Source organism: Dermochelys coriacea, chromosome 10, assembly GCF_009764565.3.
Source record: "Dermochelys coriacea isolate rDerCor1 chromosome 10, rDerCor1.pri.v4, whole genome shotgun sequence".
NCBI lineage: Eukaryota > Metazoa > Chordata > Testudines > Dermochelyidae > Dermochelys > Dermochelys coriacea.
The window spans coordinates 19,001,468-19,016,091 of NC_050077.1; the positions used below are offsets into that span (position 1 = coordinate 19,001,468).

At 39.6% G+C, this 14,624-nt stretch overlaps 1 protein-coding gene across 1 annotated transcript in view; it reads right to left on the reverse strand.

The window, feature by feature from the left end:
- XYLT1 (xylosyltransferase 1) overlaps positions 1-14,624 on the reverse strand; it is a 329,653-nt gene that overhangs the window by 242,383 nt on the left and 72,646 nt on the right. Inside the window, exon 2 of the mRNA XM_038419801.2 lies at positions 1,766-1,804. Coding sequence (XP_038275729.1) covers positions 1,766-1,804 — 39 coding nt within the window. The remainder of the gene's footprint in view (positions 1-1,765; positions 1,805-14,624) is intronic.

A 14,624-nucleotide genomic window follows, 5' to 3' on the forward strand; every position in this document is an offset into this window, starting at 1 on the left:
GTTGCTGATTATTTATTTTTTAACATGATGCTTTTCATAGCAAACGAAACAGAGCTCCCTCCTGCTTCAATTAGGGCCCAATCTTGGAATTACTGTATATATTACAATGGCCAATGAAGTCAGTGGGAGCTGTGGATACAGTATGGACTAGCTCTTGTCTTTGAGAATCGGAACCCTTCTGATCATTTTCCTAAATGTGGCAGAAAGAAATATGCTGCAGCAAACAGAACATATCCTTTGACCTTAAGCTATCACAGTTGTAGCACACAGGTTTAGTTCTCTCTTACTGTGAGAGATACGATCACTTGATTCCCTGTCCTTGCCATGCCCCACAAGATCTCAGCAGTCATGTTTGAGTCACCTCTGCCAGCTCAGAGTGCTATGGGAAATAAAGGTATCACACAAAAATAGAAAAAGAGTTGTTCTCAGCCCTTACAATTAATTTCAAGATAAGGAGACAGGTGTTTTTTATGTGAATTGATACCAATTATCTAGATTCAGAAATGGATATAGCTTTCTAGTGATATTGGCAGAAATATCAATGTGTAAAAATACATTTAATTTGTCTTCATTATTAAACATTTTTTTCTTTCTTTCCTGAAAATGTTAAAGCCCACTAAAAACACAGTGATGTTAGGATCCATTTGGCACTCTCATTGGTAGTCTTAGCAAGGAATTAATAGGCATGAAAAATGAACTACACTCAGATCAGGGAAGATGCAATTTGGCAGAGCAGCATGAGAAAATTTGTACTTGTTCTGTGGCTAAATGGAAGACCTCAATCTGTAGTGCTATTTATTCTGCACAAATACTCACGAACACACAGACACTGCATTGTTTATTCTACTGAGTAAGATTTTTAAGTCTAGTGAATGGCAGGTCACAGATCCCTTCAAAGTAGGAATTTAGGTCTCAGAAGCTATTTCTAGGTAACTTCCTTTCAAATCAGTAATGAACTGGCCTTGATAATTACCATATTTGTTCAATTCCCTGCAATTTATGGCTCGCTAATATGAAGAGACTTAACTACTTTGTATTTTGATACAGCTCTACCAAGGCCCTCCGACCCCATATAATAACAATTGTGCTACCCCAACTCTATCAATCACACCTTATAGGGTTGGTTCCCAGAGAAGGGGGTATGAAAACGGATGGAATGAGCTTGATGCAGCCACCAATATACTGTAAAATAGTTAACAATTCTCAACTGGGAAAGTCCAACGGAAGCCCAAGTTAGAAAATGTTATCTTCATGTGGAGAAATTGGAAATGTATATGACTCATCTTCAGTATGTCAATGCTATTGACTTAGCTGTCTCCCAAAGATCAAGGTAAATGGAAATCAATGCTGCTGCTTTATTAGGAAACACAAATCAAAGACTTGGTGACTTTGTAAAAACCCCTCTGTCACTTTGACTTTTTGGTGCCAAGCATCTCCACGGATTCATTACTCTTCATAGAGATGTTTTAGAAAGAAATCTCCAATACAACTTTTTTTAAAAGTATTTTTAAAAAGTAAACTGGCAGCCAACACCTTTCCCTGCACTGTCTGGGAAGCTGAGCTGGGCAAATGGAAGAGGGGAGACTCATGTACTGACAGTTGTTTTGGCTTTAAATTTATGTCCTCTGCTCTGACAATGTGGTACAGATTTCAATTAAGTTCAATCAAGATTTGAGGTGATGGCACAGTCTTGTCACTCTGGAAGCAGATACCCTCCAGAACATCCTACAAGTTAAACAAATAGAGGAGGGGAAACAGTACTAACCTGTGTCTCCAAGCCGGTGTAGGGACGGGGAGGCTGGTCCTGTAAAAAGAAAGCAGAAGGAAATTGTAACACAGTCTACACCATTATGTTCACCACTTTTACAAGACTATAATAAATTTTGTACAGAATATTCCTTATGAGGTATCACTTGAAAACTGATAATCTGCTGAACATTATTGTCCTGGTAAATTATATATACATATATAAAATCTCATGTATAAAATGTTCTACTGTATAACACGTTCCAAGTTTAGAAAAGCAGGCACAAACCAATCTTTTAGAGACTAAAGAAACTCTGGCATCCCAGCCAAATATCAGCTTAATCAAATAGATTATGATGGGTTATCACCAAGTTTAGCCACCATGCTTTGGCAGGAAGAAGGGTGCAAGCAAGAACTTTACATATTATCAATGGAAAACAGCTGCAGCTCCAGTGTAAACAGACTGGCTGTTGCCTGAACCCCAGCTGGAGCTAATCCTCAGAGAGTGGAGAATGGTATAACAATAGAGGACACACACACACCACCTCACCTCTCTCCCCGCATCTCATAGACTCATAGATATTAAGGTCAGAAGGGACCATTATGATCATCTAGTCTGACCTCCTGCACAATGCAGGCCACAGAATCTCACCCACCTACTCCTGCAATAAACCTCACCTCTGTCTGAACTACTGAAGTCCTCAAATCATGGTTTAAAGACTTCAAGGTGCAGAGAATCCTCCAGCAAGTGACCCAGCCTCATGCCACAGAGGAAGACGAAACACCCCCAGGGCCTTCCAATCTGCCCTGGAGGAAAATTCCTTCCCTACCCGAAATATGGCGATCAGCTGAAACCCTGAGGATGTGGGCAAGATTCACCAGCCAGACACCCAGGAAAGAATTCTCTGTAGTAACTCAGATCTCACCCCATCTAACATCCCATCACAGGCCATTGGGCCTATTTACCATGAATAGTTAAAGGTCAATTAATTGCCAAAATCATGTTATCTCATCATAAAAACTTAACGAGTTTAATCTTAAAGAAAGATAGGTCTTTTGCCCCCACTGCTTCCCTTGGAAGACTATTCCACAACTTCACTCCTCTGATGGTTAGAAACCTTCGTCTAATTTCAAGTCTAAACTTCCCAATGGCCAGTTTATATCCATTTGTTCTTGTGTCCACATTGGTACTGAGCTTAAATAATTCCTCTCCCTCTCCGGTATTTATCCCTCTGATATATTTATAGAGAGCAATCATATCTCCCCTCAACCTTCTTTTGGTTAGGCTAAACAAGCCAAGCTCCTTGAGTCTCCTTTCATAAGACAGGTTTTCCATTTATTGGATCTTCCTAGTAGCCCTTCTCTGTACTTGTTCCAGTTTGAATTCATCCTTCTTAAACATGAGAGACCAGAACAGCACACAGTATTCCAGATGAGGTCTTACCAGTGCCTTGTATAACGGTACTAACACTTCCTTGTCTCTACTGGAAATACCTCTCCTGATGCATCCCATGACCGCATTACTTTTTGTCACAGCCATATCACATTGGCGGCTCATAGTCTTCCTGTGGTCAACGAATACTCCAAGGTCCTTCTCCTCCGTTACTTCTAATTGATGCGTCCCCAGCTTAAAACTAAAATTCTTGTTATTAATCCGTAAACGCATGACCTTACACTTCTCACTATTAAATTTCATCCTATTACTATTACTCCAGTTTACAAGGTCATCCAGATCCTCCTGTATGATATCTCGGTCCTTCTCTAAATTGACAATACCTCCACTAATGGCAGCTACAAAACTCTTGAAAGACAAAGGAAGCATCATTGAACTGGTGTCGAGATGCTGGCTAGAAGGCTTTTCAGACAGTACAGACTGCTATAAGCATATAGTGAGATAAAACCTTTGCTTTGAATCCATTTAGCTTGCTAAATTAGGTATTCGTTTGCGATTTATCTTTTTATTTTATTTTATTTGTAATGAATTCTGACTTTGACTCATTACTTGTAGTCACTTAAAATCTATCTTTCTGTAGTTAATACATTTGTTTTATTACTTTATCTAAACCAGTGTGTTTGGACTGAAGTGTTTGGAAACCACCACTTGAGATAACAGGGTCTGTGCATATCATTTTCCTTTGAGGAAAGGATGGACTTTCTATGAGTTTTTATTGTCCAGTAGAGTGCTGGGCAGTACAAGATGCACATTTCTGGGGGGAATAGGCTGGGACTAGGAATTTCTTGGTGTCACTCTACAATACAATTCATGAGTGGCTGGCAGAGCATTCATGTAACAAAGCTGCGAGTGATTTTGCTGGAGGCTGTGTATGAGCAGCATCAGGAGTGGTGGTGGCTCTTATAGCAAAGCAATGTAAAAGGCATCCCAGGCTGGACAGCAAAGGGGACACAGCTGTTCAGTAGCATTCCTGGGGAATGTCACAGAAATAGACTTAGTCTTCAGAATACCGAGAAGATGGGACTTTTTTGAGCTGTTATTGACTAGGTAAGATGATACCAAAGAAACAAATGTTTACTCTAGCCCAGGCTTCTCAAATGTTCTCTTCTTAAGATAGAGTTCCTTTCATATACACCTCTCTTCCACTTCCATACAAAGCATTTGCCAGCCATAATATTTGGTTGAGTGAGATAAAAGTAATATTAGAAGAATATTAGGGAGAACACATAAGTTTCAGAATAGACTCAGGGTCATATGAGGCACTCATATCATTGATCTCCTATTTTGGTTTTCATATTTTTCCTGCTCTGTTCTAGTTTTACGTTGCAATACAACTGATCTGTGCATCTTTAAAATTTTTGAGCTCTTTCAGAAAGTTAACTGGAGACTTTGGCAATTTGTAGAGCTGGTTGGAGAACTGAAAATATTTGTGATTATTCCCATTTTTCATCAAAATTTCATTCTGATGATCCAACTAGCTTTAATAATGTATCATTATATTTAAGTGAACAGTTCTAGCTTTGAAGTATATATCTTCTTCTGCGCACGAAGTAAGAACCCTTATTGCAACTTGGCTAGGGGTCCAAAGCTCATTAAAGTACTCCTAAATACTAAAGCATAAAAACTGTCCATATGGCCAGTTAATGCACGGATATTATCTTTTTTTGAGGACATGTTCAAGACGCTACATCAGGAGTAGGCTTTGCAGAATTAGGTGTGGGTTTTTTATATAATTTTGGTAGATAGTATTTATGTTGATTTTTAAGCATTTGCTTTAATTTTTATCAATTTAAATGTTCACTGTTGAGCAAAATTTTATTCACTTATTTTGAAGCATTTTCTCCAAAATGTTATATTTTCATAGTTGTGAAAAATTATGCGGAGATCATGAAACAACAATTAGAGTAGGTTTTGAAATTCAAAAATTTAAAACTTTATAGCTGTTAAAACAGAAATTGTCAACACCGCGGCAAAGTATACAAAATAAATATCTCTAAATCAAACTAAATTCTCTTCTTACTTTGCCTATTTGTAAATTTCAATCATCATCAATCGGAAATTTTTCTTCGTTGGTTTCTGTGTGTGCAGTGAAAAATATGTTTACCAATATTTACTGATTTTCTAAAAAAACCTAATCCTTTCAAACCTAATCATTAGTATTCTGGGACTAGCTCTCAAAACAAAATATTTAAAGAATCGTACACTTTTAAAGCTTCCGTCCTGCTGGCCCTAGGTATTACTGCGGGGTCTCACTTTCTATAGCATCCTGTTTAACTAGAAAAGCTAACGAAGTGGAACCAGGTCAATGATGCTTTCTCTTTAATCCATCACGTCTGTCAAAATTAGACAACTTCAGTTGAGAGTAGGGTAAATTCTGGTCTGTCAGATTATAAAGCCCCTGGGAATAAGAGTTTTAAAATCCCAGGATACTTCAGCTAGATGTGATTCTGTTTTGTTCCTGCAGCGCCACAATGTGTAACAAGTAGCTAGCTTCCTTCCTTTCCCTTTAAAGACTACACCAAATGCAGTTAACATTTGCATAGTTTTTGGTTTAATACATTTTTATAACTGTACTAATGAAGTGGTTTCTTAATAAAGCCCAGAATGAAGACCACCAGTCAAGTACAGAGATGCCTTGTAGCCAGCTGCCTGTCTTTCCCCCCAAGCAATAAATAAGTTATGTGATATCTGCCAGCAGTTTATGAACAGGTGAGAAGTGTCAAAGTCTTACCTCTAATCCAACATCTAGTGATCTTATCAACATATTCAAACACTGGAGTACAGCTACTGCTCATACATGGATGTTATGTGACCACAGATCAAATAATACTAAGAGTTGTAGGATGTGCAGAAACGTGGATGTATCCATGAATGATTTCACTCAGCTAAACTAGAAAAGGATCTTATTTAGTGAAAAAAGCTCTTGTGAAGATTGGCCCCGCTATTTTCTCAAAAGGAAATGATCCAGGTACACTAGACACTGAATACATGCATTTATCATGCTCATTTGATATGGACTCAGGAGATTAAATTAATTTCTTGTGTGACTGGATTCTAAGGAAGTGATGCCAGCAATGAAAACAAGCTCAGACACTATAAAGTACCTCTCCTCTCTTAAGTGAGGGGATCAATTGTTAATTTGGTTAGAATGGGTCTCGATTGTTCTCAATTTTTCTCCCCTGTGAGATTTACACCAAATCAGACACATCAACAATATTGAATAGTATGTGTGTGAGAGAGAGAATCCAAAAATAACTTTCTAAGGTAGTAACAGCGAATTATTACTTTCCCAATACAATGGCCCAGCTGTACAGATTTCCCTTGGGAATATCATCTGGATTTTCTTAGTAACTGCCAGCTACATTGCAGACAATAGCTTTTTCAAAATGCGTTGTTGGTTCTTCAGTTAGAACCACAGCATCCTGAAAGGGTCCAGGGAATTCTTAGAATAAAAAGCCCAACAACTACTGAAAAGAAAGTATTAACCTCATAGATCAGGGCTGGGCAAACTATGGCCCGGGGGCCGCATCCAGCCCTCCAGACGTTTTAATCCAGCCCTCGAGCTCCCGCCAGGGAGGAGGGTCCAGGGCTTGTCTCATTCCATGAGGCTCCCGGAAGCAGTGGCATGTCCCCTCTCCGGCTCCTATGCGTAGGGGCAACCAAGAGGCTCCGCACACTGCCACCACCCCCACAGCTCCCATTGGCCAGGAACCACAGCCAATGGGAGATGCAGGGGTGATGCCTGCAGACAGGGCAACGCACTGAGCCGCCTGGCCGTGCCTCAGCATAGGAGCCAGAGAGGGGACATGCCGCTGCTTCTGGGAGCTGCTTGAGGTAAGTGCTGCCCGGAGCTTGCACCTGACCCCTTCCTGCACCCCCAGCCCCACCTCAGAGCCGGCACCCCCATCTGGAGCCCTATCCCCACCTCCCCTGCAACCTCAACCCCCTGCCCAAGCTTGGAGCCCCCTTCCGCACCCTCAACTCCTCATTTCTGGCCCCACCCCAGAACCCACACTCCAACCCCCAATTTTGTGAGCATTCATGGCCCACCATACAATTTCCATAGCAGATGTGGCCCTCGGGCCAAAAAGTTTGCCCACCCCATCATAGGTCTTCCCAATAGTCTGCACAAGCACTGGAATAGACTTCCAAGGGAGGCTGTGGAACCCCTGTTATTGGAAGATTTTAAGAAGAGGTTAGACAAACACTTGGTCTAGGTACATTTGGTCCTGCCTCAAGTGTCAGCGCAGGGGGCTGGACTAGTTGACCTCTAGAAATGAAAGGCTGGAAGGAACCTTCAAACATAGAAATTGGGTTCCAAACAATGCGTTTTTAGTGTGTGTAATACAGTGTATCAGCCTCCAGACCAAAGAAATTGTGGTTTCAGAAAGTCTTCTACATCATGGCAGTTTCTTTTTTATTTTAGTCCACATACTGCTTACTAACTAACTATTACTACCCATTGTAGTTGTAGCATATGCTATAGGCATTACATATAACCACTAGGGGTCAGATTTTTGTATGCATCATTAGTAGTTAACATTCATACACGACATAAAATTACTTTCTGAATGCAAAACCATCAAAAACTTGGCCACTTTTTAGTTTAAATATAGGAATAAAACACAGAGTTTTGCCTTGGTATGTTTTCCCCTACTGTCCTTCCATGTGCCTTGCACCAAAATCTTTTACTGGAGTGGCACGTTTTGTGAAACTGAGTTTTTTGAGTTTGTAAAGAAACTTAGAAATACCCAAAATGGTTGGTCACATGGTAGGATATTCCTCTCTCATTAAATCAACTGACGGCATGACAGAGCTGACCCAGCCAGTTTGGGTGTCAATGTGCCTCATTTAAGAAGGTCATTTATATTGCTTAGTGGTTGGTTCACTTTCAGTTTTGTGTTGTTTTGTTTTAGTTTCTCTATTGATTGAAAATTCCAGAGATGGATCTTTGGGTCCCAAAAAGCTCAGCACCTTGACCACACCCTTATATGAGAAATGTAAAAGTAGAAACTTAGCTTTCATTTAAAGGAGGCAAAAATATTTAGAATAAAAAGAAGTTTGTCCTTTTCTTTGCAATGGTATCTTTAAGATGTGACTCAATTGCCAGAATTTAACAAAATAACCTGCTGGGTTCCACTTCCATAGAGATACACACACTTACTTTTCATTCAAAATGAGTCAGTTAATTTTAGGGTATTTCCCAAAGACAGCCTTCCCTAAAATGCTCAGGTAGGTTCGATGAATGCAAAGGTCAACTTGAGATAATTTGGGAATACAATATTGTCTGGTTAGGCACACTAAGTATCCTAAAGGATGCTGGCAGTTTAATTGCCAGTGTTTGCAGGGGACTTATCTTTAGTATTTTAAAATCTTTGTATGTTTTCAATGTGCCTAGCTGCCACGATGCAAGATATATACAATAAATATTATTTGAGATTAAACAAGTTTCACACAGATCCTGTTACCACAGAGCTTACAGACCCACAGTCTTGAGGATATGCTAGAGAGTTTCAGTGCTGAGGACAGTATTTGCTAGTTGCCCTGCCCACTAGAACTGAATGATCATGGAAACAAAACATGAACGTTTTTAAACAGCGATAACTGGAAGAAAAAAAAAATTGGTTAGCTGGCTCATAAACCTCAATATGCCCTCTCTGTGCCAACCCTGCTGATCTGATTTGCACCTCCTGCAACACAGCAGGTCACTTCCAGTAGGTACCAGGTACATGTTTTGGAGGGAGAAAATTCCTGGAACAGCCAAAACCTTCCTCATACAGCTGAATTCATATACATTTCAAAAATGTATCTGTTTAAAAATACATTCAGTGCTTATCACCAGAGCATCTAGCACCCAACAGAAACTAAAATCAAACAATTGCGCAGGTATGCAGGCAACCAAACTGCTTTGGTAGCCTAGCAAACTATTAGCACTCAGCTTGACAGCTGGATCCATCTGCTAGAAAATCCCTCAGCACTTGCCTTCTAAATCCAGAACCAACTGACTTACATGGGCCTGTACGAGATAAGGGCTGTAGATGGTAAAAGGCCTGCTCAAATGGATCACAAACCCTGCCCTGAAGGCTACCAGGAATGAACACAGAAGGCTGCCTAATTCAGCTGCTCTCCTCCTATACACGACCAACTCCTCCTCACTGAAACAGTCTAGTACCCAGGTCAGCAATTGGTCTAACAATACTGAGATTTGTAAGAGAAACCCCGTTTCGTCTCTCAGGGCCCTATCCTGCTTCCACTTTACACTGAAGTAAGTTTGACTTTAGTGGAATTGCACCAGATTTACACTAGTATGCACATGGGGGGGAGAATTTGGTCCATATTCTGTTTGATTTGGTTATTGAAAGCAACTTGCTCATGAAAAACACAAAAAGAGACAGAGAGAGATCTTTCAGAGTAGCAGCTGTGTTAGTCTGTATTCGCAAAAAGAAAAGGAGGACTTGTGGCACCTTAGAGACTAACAAATTTATCTGAGCATAAGCTTTCGTGAGAGAGATCTGTTCAGTGAGGACAACGTCAGCAGCAAGAACACCACTAATCAGTCCATAGCCTCACGTGTGAAACATCAGTCTTGCCCACGTAGCCATTTACTTCAATCTGTGAACACTTACTCTCCTTTTCTTATATCCTTGTGACAACACAGTGCTGCTTTCCCACTTTTTGTGTACTGGATTTAAAACTGGACACTCCCGCTTTTGCTTTTAAGAATCTGGACACCCAAAAGATGAATGCAACTGTTTGCAGCTGAAAGTCTTGGGAAAGAGCATTACAGTAAACGCTACAACACAAAGTTGTTTTATCCCACACCACAATTACATAGGCCACATTCACAGATGTCTCAGGCAATATGTGAAAATTGGAACAAACAAATTGGATACAATAGCAGCAAAACATTACCATGTGGGGAAAAAAAAACCTTCACTTCCGGTATGATCAAGTTCACACACATCAAGGGAGCAGTAATTTAACTGAGATAACTGGCTCATTGAATGATTTGCATATTATTAGAAGTCTGTCAAGAACTATGAACCAATTCTGAACTGTTAAAGTAGGTTATATGGAGAGTAACCCCCACTGACTTCCATTGGTCCCTGGTATAACTAAAGTAATGACTCTGTAAACTGAATTGCATAAGTTTATAGAGCCTTTGAAGCCAATACTGCGTAGGCTTCCGTATTGTTTTGAGACCTTGAAAAGACATATAACGTGTTTGGCCTACAAACAGAATTCTGTATTACCTAATGCCCGCGCCCTTCCCCACACCTGTTCAGACCTCTGATTTTTCTGCATTGCTGCATGTACTGCAGATAGACAGCATCATTACCACTGCTAGTTGTGTCACTCTTTGTGGAAAGGAAAGTTGATAAACTGCATAAAGTCACTCCCTACATGAACACCGTCACGTGGAAGGACCCGTCTGTTCAAAGGGCAGCTACTTATTTACTTTGACTCTTGAATCTCTGCTGTGGTTCTGCTCTGTTTAACAAAGAATATTTTAATAAACTCTGAAAGAACTTTGTGGTTCTAACCCATTTCATGCAAATCCAGAAAGAGCATATATAAACATTTTGATGCCTTTTGCACATTGTGTGTTCTTTTCCTTGCTAAGGTCTCACCATCACCACCTTGATGTGATAAAAAAAAAAACCTGTTAGTTTAAAATGCTGTAAGGTAACTGGATGCCAGGCAGTAGGGCTCAAAATAGGTAAAAGCAATGTGTGAATTGGCTGCCAGAAGACTGGAAACCCTGGTGAGGCTTGAAGTCTGGCCAGTTTCCCACAGAACTGCTGACTCAAACAATGATGGAATAAAGTTTCCATGGATTCAGCATAAGGAACAAAATGGAACCCCCTAAAATTGAATTATATAGTAAAGACCTCTTTGCTCAAGGAATGGCCATGGACCTGATCCAGTTCCCACTGAAGTCAATGGCAAAACTCACTGATCCTATGAAGATAAGATTTAAGAAGAACAGGACAGGCCCTATACTTGCTGGAGGAAAGACTGAAATAAAAAACAGAACACTTCTAAATAAGTTTTTCTTTCATCTGCCTCTGCTGAACTAATACCGGATGCCTTTTCTAGTGCCTAGAAGCTATGATGACTGATGACATACATAGGAACAGGGCCCTATCTTCAGCTGTTACAAACTGGCAAGTTCCACTGATAATTTCAACGAGCGGAGGATTTGGTTCACAATAATTAGGCAGGTTTCAGAGTAGCAGCCGTGTTAGTCTGTATTCGCAAAAAGAAAAGGAGAACTTGTGGCACCTTAGAGACTAACAAATTTATTAGAGCATAAGCTTTCGTGAGCTACAGCTCACTTCAGTAGAAGTAGATAAATCAGGCAGGCAAACATACATTCGTCAACAGAAATTACAACAGGCATGCAATTTAAAAGGATGCTTTTATAATTTGGCCTTATATTTAGATTTTGTGAAATTAAGCTTTTACATTACAAAAGAATAATGGATACTTAAACACATATTCTAAGGTAACTGTTGCATTTAAATCAAATAAAGCTGTGGTGTGTGCAACCCACACACTGCAGACTGAGAATCTAATTTGTGAAATTTACAACAAACAAGTAACTTCACTGATTTTCATTAATTTGAAAAAAATTAGAAAGTAAACAATCAGTACGTACGAAAAGCATAGTTCATTTTAAAAATTCTTTCCATCTTAATAATGCAAAGCGTTTATAGTAACATCGCTAAATGAATGTGTGCGTCTGTGGTTGGAAAATTTCTGCCTTCTTCACTCTACATAATGATACTGGAAAAGAAATGTTGCAAAATATTTTGCAATTAATGTTTCCTATAATCCAACCAGCTCTCTTGTTTACAAGATATAAAGACTAGTTCTTCACATCCTTGCACCTCTACAAAGGTACAAAGACTTTGCCCTAGTGTTAATGACTGCATAAAGTGTAAGACAACATAAAAATCAAGTCCATAATTCTTAAGTTCATCATATCTCGGATTATTACTGTCAAAATGCAATCACACAGTTTTCACTATTCAAGTTACACTTAATTTTTTATGATCATCTCCTCCTTTCCACTTAAACTATATAGACTCAATGTCTCAGAGTTCTCTTTTAAATGTCACATTACGGCTTCTAATTCATAACAGTGGTCATTCTAAATAGGGTTCAGAAATAATGGCAGAGTAGCGTATTTGCCTGGCTGCTTCTTGGGTTGCACCTCTTCTTCAGATAAATAGTGATATTCACCATACAGGGCTGTAAATCTGGCACCTTACACGGGCCAGTCTGGCACTAAATTGACTTTCAATTGGACAGTAAATAAATAATAGCAGAAAGACAAAAAATAAGCAGAGCAAGAATAGAAAATTTCCCTTCACTTTATGGACTGAAGCACTCCTTGAATTTGCCGTTTGTGGTGAAGGTACTACAAATACTCTTGGCAGCAATAGCACACTTCCTGTCTAGTGCACAAAACTCAGCGTTCTGCAAGCTTATTGTATAGTCATTTGTGTGCCTGTCAAATAGGAAGTTATCACATCATTGTGTCAAAATGAAACAGCCAAGAGTTAACCACTCTGCTCTGCTGCTAAGAATGTTCCATTTAATCTAAACAAAGAGGCCTCATTCCTATTGCAGACAGGAAGAGTAAAATAAAAGCATTTCAGAATATAGCATCCTGTAACATTATTGTGAAGCAGACATTGATGGAAAAGCACATTTATTATATAATAATGAACTCCTTTCATTAACACTTAGCACATTTTTGCTCTTACTGTACTTCAATAGTTTTTGTTTCTGAGAGGTGAGAATTTGGTGTCAAGAGAGCTAAGCTCTCTGAACCCATTGCCAAGGTTATGAGAAACTTCTAGAAACTTCAAAAACAGACTCCGAGGAGAGACTGATGAATTGGAATTAATTTGCAAACTGGATACAATTAATTTAGGCTTGAATAAAGACTGGGAGTGGATGTGTCATTACACAAAGTAAAACTATTTCCCCATGTTTATTCCCCCTCTCCCCCCCCACACTGTTCCTCACAGGTTCTTGTCAACTGCTGGAATTGGCCCACCTTGATTATTACTACAAAAGGTGTCTTCTCCTACCCACCCCCCTCACCCCCCGCTCTCCTGCTGGTAATAGCTCACCTTACCTGATCACTTTTGTTACAGTCTGTATGGTAACACTCATTGTTTCATGTTCTCTGTATATATAAATCTCCCCACTGTATTTTCCATGCATGCATCCGATGAAGTGAGCTGTAGCTCACAAAAGATTATGCTCAAATAAATTTGTTAGTCTCTAAGGTGTCACAAGTACTCCTTTTCTTTTTGTTATACTAGAGCAACAGTCATGCTGGTAATAACAGAACATGTGTGACAAGCCATCCTTCAGTTTGTGCTATCTGGATAGCTTTATATGCACAATTGTTTTAGAAAATCAGCCGCCTGATAGAGGAAAAAAAAAAGCAAATGCTTAGCACAGAGATTTAATGAAGGCGTTTTAAAAAGAAAGTTGAAAGTGATCATCATATTAGTAATTGACTAATGTTTTTTCTCCATTTATGTCAAGGTGACTCTCACAATGCTCTTGTGAAGTAGGTATTATGACAGCTGATTCACAAATAGGTAAAACTGAGGCCGGGGATGGGGGGAAAGTTGTGGACGGCCCAGGAGTAGATGCGAATTTTTTTATTTGCTTCAATGTATAGGATAATGTACTTCAACATTATCTTAATAAAATGAGTATATCTATTCAGAGGTCTAGCAGTCTGATTTCCACAAGTGCTGAACACCCACAACAACCTCAGATGTCAGTGGGAGCCACTGTTGCCCATCAACTCTGAAAATCAAGCTGCAAGCGCACTGGCCCAGAGTTTAAGGCCAAGTTTAATAATTTTATTAAGATAATGTTGAAGTAAAAAGAAAACGGTACAGAGTTTAGGCATAGAAGTTTCTGGTTATCAGGGACTACGGTACAGATTATCAAGGGGTGCAAAATTCTGTTTAGGAGCGGGTGGGGTAAGGAATACATAATCTGCAATTTCCCCGATTGGGGGTAAAAGTTTAACAGGTCAAAGTACTAAACTGTCCATTAATTCAAACTTGCCTCACTTTGGCTAACTTGAAACATTTATAGCTTGATTCTTCAGAGTCACTGAGCAGCAGCAGTTCCTACTGACTCCAGGTGGAGATGGGATTGCTCTGCACTTCTTGAAATAAGGCTCAAAATTACTCACTTTGGACATGCAAAAACAAGCAAACAAAAAAGACACTCAAACTCAAGGACCCTTTTGGAAACTTTGGCTGAAGTTATTTGTGTTACATAACGAATAAGAGACTGAAGCCCAGATCCAGCAAATTGTTCCACACAAGCACAATGACATGCAATGACTTGGAGAATCAAGACACATATTAGGAACAGA